The 12367-nt window shown below is 43.4% G+C and overlaps 1 protein-coding gene across 3 annotated transcripts in view; it reads right to left on the minus strand.

Annotated features, from left to right (window-relative positions):
• Positions 1–12367, minus strand: part of TRAK2 (trafficking kinesin protein 2) — a 72585-nt gene that overhangs the window by 12427 nt on the left and 47791 nt on the right. For all 3 annotated transcript variants that reach the window (XM_075933871.1, XM_075933873.1, XM_075933872.1), the window contains 6 exons: positions 11725–11801; positions 10811–10927; positions 7621–7830; positions 2158–2236; positions 350–480; positions 129–203 (listed from right to left, as the gene is read on the minus strand). In XM_075933871.1, the coding sequence (XP_075789986.1) occupies positions 129–203; positions 350–480; positions 2158–2236; positions 7621–7830; positions 10811–10927; positions 11725–11801 (689 nt within the window). The remainder of the gene's footprint in view (positions 1–128; positions 204–349; positions 481–2157; positions 2237–7620; positions 7831–10810; positions 10928–11724; positions 11802–12367) is intronic.

The raw sequence follows: 12367 nt of genomic DNA on the forward strand, positions 1-12367 counted from the left end.
TCTGTTCTTTTCTTTGACTCTGTACCCCCCTGGCATTTAAAGAAAACCAAAAGCTTGTTCTCTTTTCCCTCTAAGCTTGCACTTCTTTTTCTCACTATTTCAAATTATAAACAGAAGCCCCCCAATACCTCTCCTGTCAGCTGTCTCTGGGCATCTTTGGAAGCTTGTAGGTGAAGTTTCAGCTCCTCCTTTTCAATCACATGCTGTAGGTACAAAAAGCAAAGCAAAATAGGGTGTTCAGATTATTTCCTCCACACAAAAAGTTGCTCTTCTCCAGTATATTCTCTGAAATGACCATGTTCCTAGAACAACAACCTGCCCTTCAGCTTCACCTACTGTATGCACACACCTCTTTGAGTTTATGCTGAAGATCAACAATCTGAGATAAGAGGGTTGAAATCTCTTCTTGATAGCGAATCAGCTCTTCACTTTTTTCAGATGACTCTTCTGTCATTCGGGCAATTTGAGCATGTGTTTCCCCTAAAAAGAGAGTAAAACATAGACTTAGTATACAGCTTTCCCTGACACACACCCTTGGCTAACATAACACTGTAGTCTTCAAAGGGACAGCAAAAATCCTAAGGAATCAATTCAGTGCGTGCACAGTGGATCTTTTATTGTTAATATGATGAAAAGTATATAGACACTCTGAACTAGGGATGTAAATAGTTACCCAGATAACAAAAAGGTTTGTTCCCTACAGGATTCCCTTGTGGCAGAGATTGAGGGACAATGCGGAAGATGCTGATTCACCAGAAAGGGCTGGAGCAGCTCTTCAACTGCCTCAGGAAGGGGGCTGCTCCAGCCCTGTGGGGCCCACTGGAGCAGCCTCTGTCCATGGCAGGACACCTCACAGAGTTTATATTGCAATAAATCTGTCTCCATTATGATCTTACGGTGGGGCAACTCATGGATGTCAGTTATACCAAGGAAAAACACATCCTTCTTTGGCTCTGAAGACATAATTCATAATTTCTACCAACCCCTTCATTAAAGGGCATAAGCTCACACCTCAAATGGGCCTTTAAAAGCTGGAATGAGAAACTCAACCCTGATCAGCCCAAGAGAGCTTGAAATAAAACATGGGGATGATTTTTAATAGCTAAAAACTAAAAAGGAGGCAGAAGGTGAGATCCATTTTAAGTTTCTGAAATGCCATGAGCAGCTTTGGATGCTATAAAGTTAAACAAGAATTACATCCCTCTTATTGGTGGTACAGTGAAGTGCTGTGTAGGACAGTATCTAGCAACCTCCACCATTGAGATTACACAGCTTCTACAAGGATAAAATAAAGCAGGTAGACAATCAAACGGGCATCGATCCAGAATACTTTCTTGTTCTTCAAAATAAAAGCATGCAACAGTGCAGTGTTCATCACGTGGATTATTGGAAAGAATCTCATAAGATAAGCCTAGATTTCTAGTGAATATGGGAGGAGGCATCGATCAAGTGAATACAGGTTTAAAGTTTAAACTTCCAGATTACATAATTACCAAAGAAAGTTCATGTCACTCCCAACTGCAACAGAGAATGTTTACTTACATTTGTACAAGGGTAGTGAAGGATACATATCTGTAAGTAACTGCAAAAGCAAAGCATCCTTGCAGAGATTTTACTGTGAATGCACTACAATTGATTTTAATACTTTATTATGCATTTATAACAGGGAGCGTTTCATGTGCGTTCATGGAGCTATGAAAATTTAGAATGGGTATCCAGGAGGTTAGATAATGATCAGTTTAATATTCCCAAGAATAGCTGTCACATCTACTATTCAGAATCACTATATGTCCTGTAGATTGCTATCTGGGGAGACTGAAATCAGTGTGGAAGTTCACAGGAGCACTGAGCTTAGCTCTGTTTTTAAGAGCTCAGGTCTGCAAGAGGCTTTCCATTTTCGGTAAACATCTATTTTCATCTTTTGCACAACCATGCTTTGGTCTCCAAACCAAAGTTCAGTGCCACAGTGAGGCAGAAAGAAATAAGTACTTGGAAACAGACTCATTCTGAAGTGGTCAAGTAGTAACAAGCAAAACACTGTTTGCATAAATTTATTAAACTCATATCCGAACCTGGGGATAGCCAAAATATTACAAATGCCAAGTGATCAAACAGCCTTTTCCTGTTTTTACTAGGACATACAATCTTGATACTCACGGAGCTCTTTGACACAGTCGCTGACAAGCTCCTGCTCTTTTGCTTCATATGTAATGGTTTCTGTCTTTAGATGAGCAGCCTTCAAAAAAATTAGAGAGACAACATCAAATGAAAAATTAAACTTCCAACTGAAAATGTTTTACTTGCAGTAATTACTAATATGTGAGACTGTCAATGAAAGATTAGAAAAAACAATCCCCCTTATTTTTTCCCCCAATGTGATTACTTCGTGCAGTTGACTGTACTTTCTGCTAGGTTTTTTTTCCACTACAGCTAACTTCCCTTATGTTAGAAATAGGAAAGAGGGCAGCAACCTAAACAAAAAGCCACAGAAAATGTACTGATAACTCAAAATTTGGTAGAGAAACTCAACAGCAGATGCCATACCTGGAACTAGACAACTTGAATTTACTGCAAATATGTCTCCTCAAAACAGAGGAATCCTGTAGTCTGGAAACTGAATGATACATTAGTCACATCTACAAAGGCCACAAAGGCACTGAAACACACTCAGAATAGGAATACAACTTTCCTTTCTCCCCTCCTTCCATTTGTTTAGAATCATAAGTTCTCCAGACCAGAGATTGTCTTGCTCTGCAAGTATGTGCAACAACAAGCATACAGAGATCTCCATTTTGGTTGCAGCATCTGGATACTACCAGGAAAAAAAAAAAAACAAAAAAAACCAAAAAAACCCCAAAACTATCAATAATAATGGCTTCTCTCCATCAGAGAATTTTCCTTTGGGACAGTTTGCTGATTAGTGCTGGCTTATCGGAAACCTCAGTGCCTGAGATTGGAAATCTATTTCAAAGAAAGGAACTGCAAATAAAATCAGTTCCACATAACATTATCACAATGAACTATAAATAGATCTTGGCATTTCTCATTAAATCAGGCCAACCAATAAGCAGCTTAGTATGCCTGAGGTTATTTAAAGAAGACAAAGATGAAATTATATAACACAGTAATAAAACTATGGAAAAGACTTAGTTAAAAGGGACCAGGCAAAATGGCAGGGCAAAAATTTAACCATATTTTTATTTTAGGCTTGGTTAGTTGCACAACTAATTATTATAGCTGCCTGACACTTTCCCCACTACCAGAGCCTTTCCCATTCCTTGTAACTGTCAAATTATAAGTGTTTGAGCTGAAAATTTCAATGCTGGGTGTCTCTCTCAAACTGATTATTTATGGTTTGCTAAAGTGGAATAGGGCTTGGAAACATACCAAAATCCTGCTCTTAAAGAGGAGAAATGTGGAAGATTCCAACACAACGTTGGTTCACAGCAGTGGCAAAAACACAGAAGGATGGGGGAGGTGGAAAGGCAGCAGGGTGAAAGATGACAGAATTACTAGCAAGCCTGCGAGCTGAACATGGCTTCCAGACACCTGAAAAGCCAAACCAGCTGACCCATCAGAAGCAAGCTCCCCACAAATCAATCTGGAAGATCCTATGCTGGTTTATACTGGTGGGCACACTGTCTGGGCTGCTGCCACACACTGAGGTGCACACCTCAGGAGTGTTAGGCTCCACACAACACTTATCCCATAGCGAGCAGAATGACAATCAGAAAGAATGGCCCAGCAGTAATGGATGAAAACAAACCACTCTCATACAAACAACAACAAAGTCTCTTCTGTGTCATTCAACTGCTAGTCAAGCAAAGCAGTTTGGGAAAAGGAGGTGGCAAGAGACAGGGGATAGGTTGCTAAAGGAAAGGAGAAGACCAACATTTTAGTTCCAAAATACCTGCAACTCCAGCCCCGTACTGACACAGCCTTATTAAAAGGATTTAATATTTTAAATGGAGGAGTTGGGGCAACTTGGAATTTTAAAAATCAAAGACATGATGCTGGTTTGAATCCTGTAAATGTCCACTGTCTACCTAAGCTATATAAAGAATCTTGGGGTTGCCATCTGCCAAAGCCCAGATGTCTGACAGGGTATGTCTACACTACAATGTTAGTTCGAACTAACAGACGTTAGTTCGATCTAACATTCATAGGCGCTACACTAGCGCTCCGCTAGTTCGAATTTAAATCGAACTAGCGGAGCGCTGAGTTCGAACTAAGGGGTGTGTAGCCCCTTAATTCGAACTAGTGGGAGGCTAGCCCTCCCCAGCTTGCCCTGGTGGCCACTCTAGCCAACACCAGGGAAACTCGTCTGCCCCCCTCCCGGCCCCGGACCTCTTAAAGGGGCACGGGCTGGCTACGGTGCCCGTGCCAGGTGCAAGCCTGCCAGCACCCAGCCAGCAGACCCTGCACCTGACACAGCACAGAGCCACCCACCCGATGTCCCCCAGCCCATCCCCTCTTCCCGGGACCAGGCTGGCGGCTCCCGGGAGCTTGCCCGGGACCGCAAGAGGTGGGCACCTTCCTGGGCTAGTGCAGACATCGTGGACCTCATCCACGATCTCCGCACTAGGCACAGGAAAGTGGCCGTCTAGGGCAGGAGAGCTGCCAGCCTGGCCACCCAGGAGCAGGTGTGCATGAAAATCAAGGGGGTCCACTGAGACCCCCGACCCTGAGCCCTGAGCTTACAATGGCCGTCCTGGGTCAGACCAAAGGTCCATCTAGCCCAGTAGCCTGTCTGCCGACAGCGGCCAACACTAGGGACCCTGGAGGGGATGGACCAAAGACAGTGACCAAGCCATTTGTCTCGTGCCATCCCTCTCCAGCCTTCCACAAACCTTGGGCAGGGACACCACTCCTACCCCCTGGCTAAGACTACTCCATGGACCCAAGCTCCATGACTTGATCTCACTTCCCTTTAAACTCTGTTCTAGTTGTAGCCTTCACAGCCTCCTGCAGCAAGGAGTTCCGCAGGTTAACTATTTGCTTTGTCAACAACAACTTTCTCTTACTAGTTTCAAGCCTGATACCCATTCCTTTCCTTTGGTGTCCTCTAGTCCTTCTTTACGGGAACTCATGAAGAACTTTTCTGAATGCACCCTCTCCACCCAACCCCTGCTTTTAGAGACCTCTATCCTGTCCCCGCTCCATCTCCTCTTCTCTAAGCTGAACAGTCCCAGTCTCTGTAGCCTCTCCATCTGGGACCTGTTCCCCACCCCTGATCATTGTAGTTGCCCTCCCCTCTCCCAGCCTTTCTCTTCCCCTCTCCCACCTCCTTTTCCCAGTCTCTCCCAGTTTTGTTCAATAAAGACAGAGTCAATGTTGGAAGAAACGTTATCTTTATTTTGCACATCAGGAAGGGGGGCTAGGGAAGGGTAAGTGGAAGGAGGTGAGGGAAGAATGGGGCACGAGCCCCCGATGGGGAGGACTGGGCTGGGTCTGCGGGCTTCTGGGGGTGGAAGCTCTCCTGCAGCCCCCCAATTGCCCCCTCTCCCCAGATGGCAGCCTGCGGCAAGTGCAGCCGGTCTGATGGCCGAGTGCTGTGATGTGCCCAGTGTGGGCATTCCGGGCACTCCAAGCCAGGACTGGTTTTCAAGCGGGGCACCTCTGAGAACTGTCTGTCCGGGGTGGGGGTCGGTTCCCTTTAAGCGCAGCCCTCGGCTAGCCTGAGACAGCATCTCCACGCTCTAAGTCCTCCTCTGATGCCCTGCAGGCACTGCTTCCGGCCATCCTTAAGCCCTGTTCAGGGTCCACTCAATGTGGACATGCTAATTTGAACTAGTTTTTAGTTCTAGACGCGTTAGTTCGAATTAGCTTAGTTCGAATTAACTACTTCGAAGTAAGTTAGTTTGAACTAACTCTGTAGTGTAGACATACCCACAGAGACTTTTAAAGTGTGAGACATTGCACAGAAAAGGGAATCCCATACAGCAGAAGAGACTGCTTTAAAGGAGGTGGGATTGAATCAATTTTGATTTTATGATTTAACATCTAATGCGACTACTTTGCAGGAGAGCAATAGGTTTCTAAGGCACAGAGCTAATTTGAAAGTAATGACAACTTTCATAATAAGGTAGAGTAGAGAGATTTGTAGATAATATCTATGACTGAAAAGGGTTTAAGTACCTTATGGGTAAGTCAGATAAAAGGAGAAAAATTAAGGCCTTAAAGAAGGCATAGTTCCCACATTGCCCAGGCCTTAAACTCTGTGACCTAAATAGGTTTTCCTGAGTACAAAGGCCCTATCCTGTTGGGAACTACAGAATGATGGGTAAAACAAGATCCCTTCATGCTAAAAATAATGGGGCACACCAAAACAAAAGTGTGTAACCCAGAAATGGAGCATCACAAACCCAAGCAACTGCTTATCCTATTCCTTTAACCCCCTTTCTCTAGTTCTACTAACACCATGTTCATTGCATTTTGTCTTAAATATTGGGCGTTGATCTTGCAAAAATTTAAACACGTGGAAAAAAACCAAAGGATAAAAATATTCTCATTTAACTCAATTAATAAAGTGCACAGATTTTTGCACATGCGTCACAATTGTGGCTTTAAATTGTAACTTCCTTATCTAGAATTCAGATCGACTAAATGAAACTTAGTCATGTCAGCCTGTGTTAACGGAAGAACACACCATCACACAATAGTGGATCATATAACTCAGCAGGTCCTAGAGGCTAGTGCAATTTGGGTGGGTAGTTAAAATGTAAGTCTATATTATCTTGTACCATAGACACATTTGGGAACAGCTGGAGTTAGCAACTTTGCACACTGGTAGAGAGGACCCATACCTGCCAATACTGGGAGAAGGTGAGGGAGGTAGAGAATGCAAAGTGAGGGCAACTGCCTTTTCACAGTGTTCTGTCCATGTGCACACACACAGTACACGCCAAGCAGCAAATCTGGAGAGTAACATGATCCCTCTACACAGTCTCTCAACACGCTGGATATTACCAAACTTGAAAGCAACTAAGAGTAAAGGGCCACGTTTTAAGAATGCAGACCTGGGGTGGGATGATGTATTTACAGTCTGTCTCTAGCGGGATGTCAGGTAGAGTAGTCACCCCACCAAGCACGGGAAGCTGGATTTTTATAACAGTCTTACAACTTTGTGGCACATATTTAAAATTAGGGATGTAAGCGACTAGAAATACGCATAAGTTAATGGGATAGTCAACTAGTCCCTCAACTAATCACTTCCCCTGCCCCACTGGCTCCATCTGAGGAAGCAAGAGGTACCAGAGGTTTGGGGGGGGGGGGGGGGGGGGGGGAGAAGGGGAGGAAGAGGGAAGCAGGAGCCAGTGTTGTGGAGAGCCGGCTTAAAAGCTCCCAGCACCATCTCCTCAGGGGGCAGGGAAGGCAGAGGGGTAGCATGGACTGGGTGCGAGCCAGGAATCAGCCGATTCCCAGCTCGCGACCTGTCTCAGACACTGCAGCTCTGCTTTTTAAATGTATTAAGAGACGGCAGGCTCTTAATACATTTAAAAAGCAGAGCCGCAGTGGGGTTAGCTCGTGGGGCTGGGAGCTAAACCTCGCTGCAGCTTCCCGACTAATTGATTAGTTGATTCAACTACATTTAACATCCTTACTAAAAATTAAGTGTACCTTTGATCGGAGAGCCAGGTTCTCCTCCTCCAGTTCTCTGAGTTTGTCCTGCAAGACATCCAGTTGCAAAAGACCATGTGACAGATTAAAGGAGTCATTGAACCGGAGTGGTGTAGAGCAGCTGGAGTCTGTTTCACTTTCTTCAGAGGCAATTGAAACAATACGAAGCAACTCATCTTTCTTCGATAGTTCATGCTGCAGCTGGTTAACCTATATTTAAAAAGGTAGGTTTTGTAAATAAATTCACATTGCAAAGTATTATAGGATATTACATAGTTTCTGAATTCTTGGAGCAAATTTGTTCCAGTTTGAATTGAGGTAAAGACAATCCAAATATTGTGACTGGATTTTTATTTATTTTTATGCTGGAAATTTCAGGCTTTATCTAACTTTGAAGACTATGCTGCTACAGAGGTAGTGAAATTATGGTGTCATAGTAGACTGGAACTAAGACCTTATGTAAGACAAGCTATGGGAACATTACTACAATGAACGCCAATGTGATGAAAGCCAGAAGTTAGAGCCTGGCTGGGGACCCTGGAAGGAGCTCAGGGGGGCGAAGAGGAGAGGCAGGGGGCCATGCCTGTGCACTTTCAAAAAAGCGGGAGGGCCATGGCACTTTGGTTCCCCAGCCACCCCCTTTCCAGTGTCTCTGGGTCAGATTTTCAAAGTTAGCTGTGTACATCCTTGTGCTTCCAAGTTCTGGTACAAATACGTGATGTGAATACACAGACTAAGTCTTTGAACATATATATAGGCAGTTGTGTGTACATATTTGGTATCTGTATGCTGATCTGTTTGCAATTGTGACCATTTCACTGAAAAATCTGGCCATGAGAGGCACTGGTCATATCAACAAGGGGAAAGCGACTGTGATATAGTTAATAGGTCCTTTGCATGACCCAATGTCCTTTTGGTACCAACTGTCAGTGGACACAGCAGGTGCACAAGATTTTATAGGGATTCCATAGTTGAGGTATATGCATCATAGCTCACCAAAAGGTGGTATGCAAGATCACTACAGAAAGCCAGTAGCATTGGTCATCACAATAAAATATGAATGTTTAATATTTAATGAGTTATATATCTATACTGAAAATTATCTTAAGGCAGTGGTCTCCAACCTTTTTTCACCGAAGATCACTTTTTAAATGACAGACCAAGCCAAGATCTACTGTCCCACCCCTTCCTTGAAGCCCCTCCTTCTCTATTCTCCTCCTCTCCATCACTTGCTATCCCCAATCCTTATACTGCTGCTTATTTTTTTTTTATTCTTCTGTAGGAAGAGGTTTTTCCAACATTTGGCCTGTCTACACTGGACCAAATGTCAGAAAAAAAACACCCTTCTTTTGGAAGCCACCTTATTCCTTGTGGAAAGAGGAATATAGGGGTGACCAAAAGAGCCTGTTTGCTCTTCCACTAAAAAAGCGGAAGAATAAACGCAACCCTGGATGCAGAAGAGTTTTTCTGGGATATCTCCAGAATCCTGAAAAACTCCTGAAGTCTAGCTGGACCCTTGCTGGGTTGAGACAGGATGTGTAGGCTCTGGGGTGGGAATGAGGGATTTGGGTGTGGGAAGGGGTGAGAGGTGCAAGCTCTGGGAGAAAATCTGGATGCAGGAGGAGGTGGAGAAGGGGACGCTGGCTCGGGGAGGGGGCTCCAGACTGGGCAGTGTTGGGATACTAAGCAAGCCATAGGCTTGCGGACGTGAGGGTGCAGGAATTTGGGTTGGGGTATGTGAGGGGCTGAGGGCATGAGGTTCCAGTGTTTGATAGGCTCAGATAGGGGGAGTGCAGGAGTGGTTGTGGCCAGATGGGGGCTTGTTGGCCAGGCTTCATTTTTAAATAGAATACTATGTTAAACACAAAAAGTTTCTGCATTGTCTTTATTTATGAGAATGGCAGGGAACCTGCCTTGAGTCAGGTGTCACTGACCCATAGAAAAGTCATTTGGGAGCAGGGGACACAGTACTGGGGAGGAGTGCTAGTGGGTTCTGGAGCAGGGAACAGGGTGCCAGTGGGGATTTTCCTAAGTGTCAACAGATGATTTCAGTGCACACACATGAACCAACAAAAGTATTTCCAGCCATTATCATTAAGCAAAGGAAGTTTCAGAACTTCTTAAGAGTTTGATGTAAGGCTACTCGCCTTGTATATTTTGACATATGCAATCAAATGATGAATTGTAAAGCAAGAATGGTATCTGTCAGATCTGAAGGGGAGTAACGATGCTGTCCAAGGCCAGTGGAGTGGGGAGCTGCCCCCAAGCCTCCTCATTTTAAGGGTTGGCAGCAATGAGATGCCTCACAGCCCTGGGTATCCCTGGCAAATGTCACACTTTGATAACAGTTTCATTCTTTGTTAGTTCCTCTGTCGAGATGGCAGCATTTGAGAGCCTCAGTGTTGTTCAAATCTATGTCTAGACTATGCTGAAGTTTCGAAAGGATATGCAAATACTCTGCATATCTTCTTCTGATCTCACTTTTGAAAGTGAAAGTAGTTGGGACATCGTTTTTTTGGCAACCGTCCCCTTTTTCGAAAAGCCGCTCTTCCTTAAAATGGAATTTGCATATCTTCTTTTGAAATTTCAGCATAGTCTAGACGAGCCCTGAGAAAAAAATGTAACATGAGACAGACTGAACAAACAAGGAAAGAAAGATGTTGTTTAAAGCTTGTGTTTAAAGCATAAGATGGAGGCAGAATTTGGAAGAGAGATTCCAGGTCTCTCACTACAGACTTCTTTTGTGATCCTCAACAAGTCAATTGCATCCCATTGGCTGTTTGTTGTCAGTACACCCTATTTCAGAAAGGTGAATGAAACTGAATTCATTGTTGAAAAAAATACATTAAGCTTTTTGGATTCAGAGATAAGGCCAGAATGGACCATTACGATCAGTTAGAGGGACTTTCTTGAAAGACTATTTTAAGTGTGATATATTAGATTTACAAAATGAACACAACACATCCACCATAACAACCACTGTAGTGAATTTTTAACAAATTTCATTGAAACTTCATTGTTGGTTATTGGAATTATGCACTTGTCTGGAATACTTCAGTTTAGATAAATTAGAGGGATTTTTTTGAGGCTCCCTCTGGAGCAGTATAATAAATGCAATTTCCTGCCTTTAACTGTAATAAAACCCCTTTAATACAGAAAGCTAAGGTATATAGGGTAAACTATCACTCACTTGGTCAAAAGCTTGTCCTAGTTGTTCTTCTAGTACTTCATTCTGTTCTGTCAGGGCATGGTTCCTCTTCAGAAGGGCTTGTCCAATCCGTGCTGCTAGCTCCAGGTCCCGTTCCCGCTACTCACAAACAGCAGGAGCAAAAAATCAGAGTAAAAAAAATTATTTTTTCATCAGAGTACATTTAAATTCAACTTCAATTTAAAGTCAGCTTAATTTAAGATGTTTCTGCTTCACTCATGAAAACCAAAAAATAATAGGACATGCCGCCAACTCATTTTAAACTGCACTGACTGTGCTAGTGCGGTGTTTCTCAAACTTTAACCATTTGGGATCTAGAATAATACATACTGATTTCTTGACAGGACTCATCCATTCCCATAGTCCTTTGCAACATCAAAAACCTGGGGTCACAGTAAAACCATTTTTGGGGGATTATTAGAATTTTTTATTGTAGTCCTGTGTAGTTTGGTGTGAGGACTTCACAGGTTCTACTGAGGCATCATTTTAAAGAGCTGTAAATACTAGCTCCACAAGTTCCCTTGGAGTAGAGCATAGTTCTGGGACAGGGAGAGGGACGAAAGGGACAGAGGATAGAGAGCAAGTTGCTACCTTCCTCTTCCTCCTGGGCTTCCACTAGGTTTGCAGGATTTTGCTAAGTTATTTTGTTTCTCAGCTGATGCAGGTCACTGTGCACGCATGCCCGATGTCCCACTGTTTAAGAGTCCCGTGCTACTAGGTCTAAAGACTGAAAGGCAAGAGACATTTCCTTTTCTCCTAAGTGACAACTGATGCTCATTCACCTGTCTGAATAGTTTCTCCAGTCAGTTCCTTGTAAATGTTGAAGGAAAATTTGTATGCAAATGTATTCTTAGCATATTACACATTAATGCAACAATAAGCGGAGATGACTATACCTCAGCTAACAAATGTGTGACCATGTCAACGTCATTATAGGTTTTTGTCATCTGCTCCACTCTCTCTGTGCCGAGAACTGAAAAGCAAACCCAGAAACACTCAATGCAACAGATTATATAGAAGAATACAAGCAACGATAGATGTAAAACTTGCATTGATTATTTGTTTATGCCATACGAGAATCTTTGAGAGAAAACCCATTTAAAGCAGCACCTATGAAGCTTGATCCAGGAAGGTGCAATTCCCAGTTAAGTCAGTTGGAGTTGAGAGAGAACATCTCAGAATGTGGTCTTTATTGAGATAAGTGGAGGGGGAAAAAAACAAAAACACATTTTTTTTGGATGAAGCTAAATTATTGAGTGATCTGATCCACACTGCAGTTGATTGTGAGAGGGGCAGTCTTGCACACCCAAGTATCTGAGGAGGTCTGCGGGCTTTACCCTTGAAATGAAATCAAGGTGACTGTTTGGTAGTTATGAACAGAAAGCCAGAAAAACCTAAGTGTACTAAGATCGCAGGGAGCAATTCAAGCACATTCTGTTGTACATGTATTTACAAGATCGAGCCCTAAGGTTATATGATAAGCAGAAAACCTGCACCTCCAGTCAGCCTACTAGCACAAGCTCCTTAGGAGAACCACAT

The sequence above is a fragment of the Pelodiscus sinensis genome, chromosome 7 (assembly GCF_049634645.1).
Source record: "Pelodiscus sinensis isolate JC-2024 chromosome 7, ASM4963464v1, whole genome shotgun sequence".
Classification (NCBI taxonomy): Eukaryota; Metazoa; Chordata; order Testudines; family Trionychidae; genus Pelodiscus; species Pelodiscus sinensis.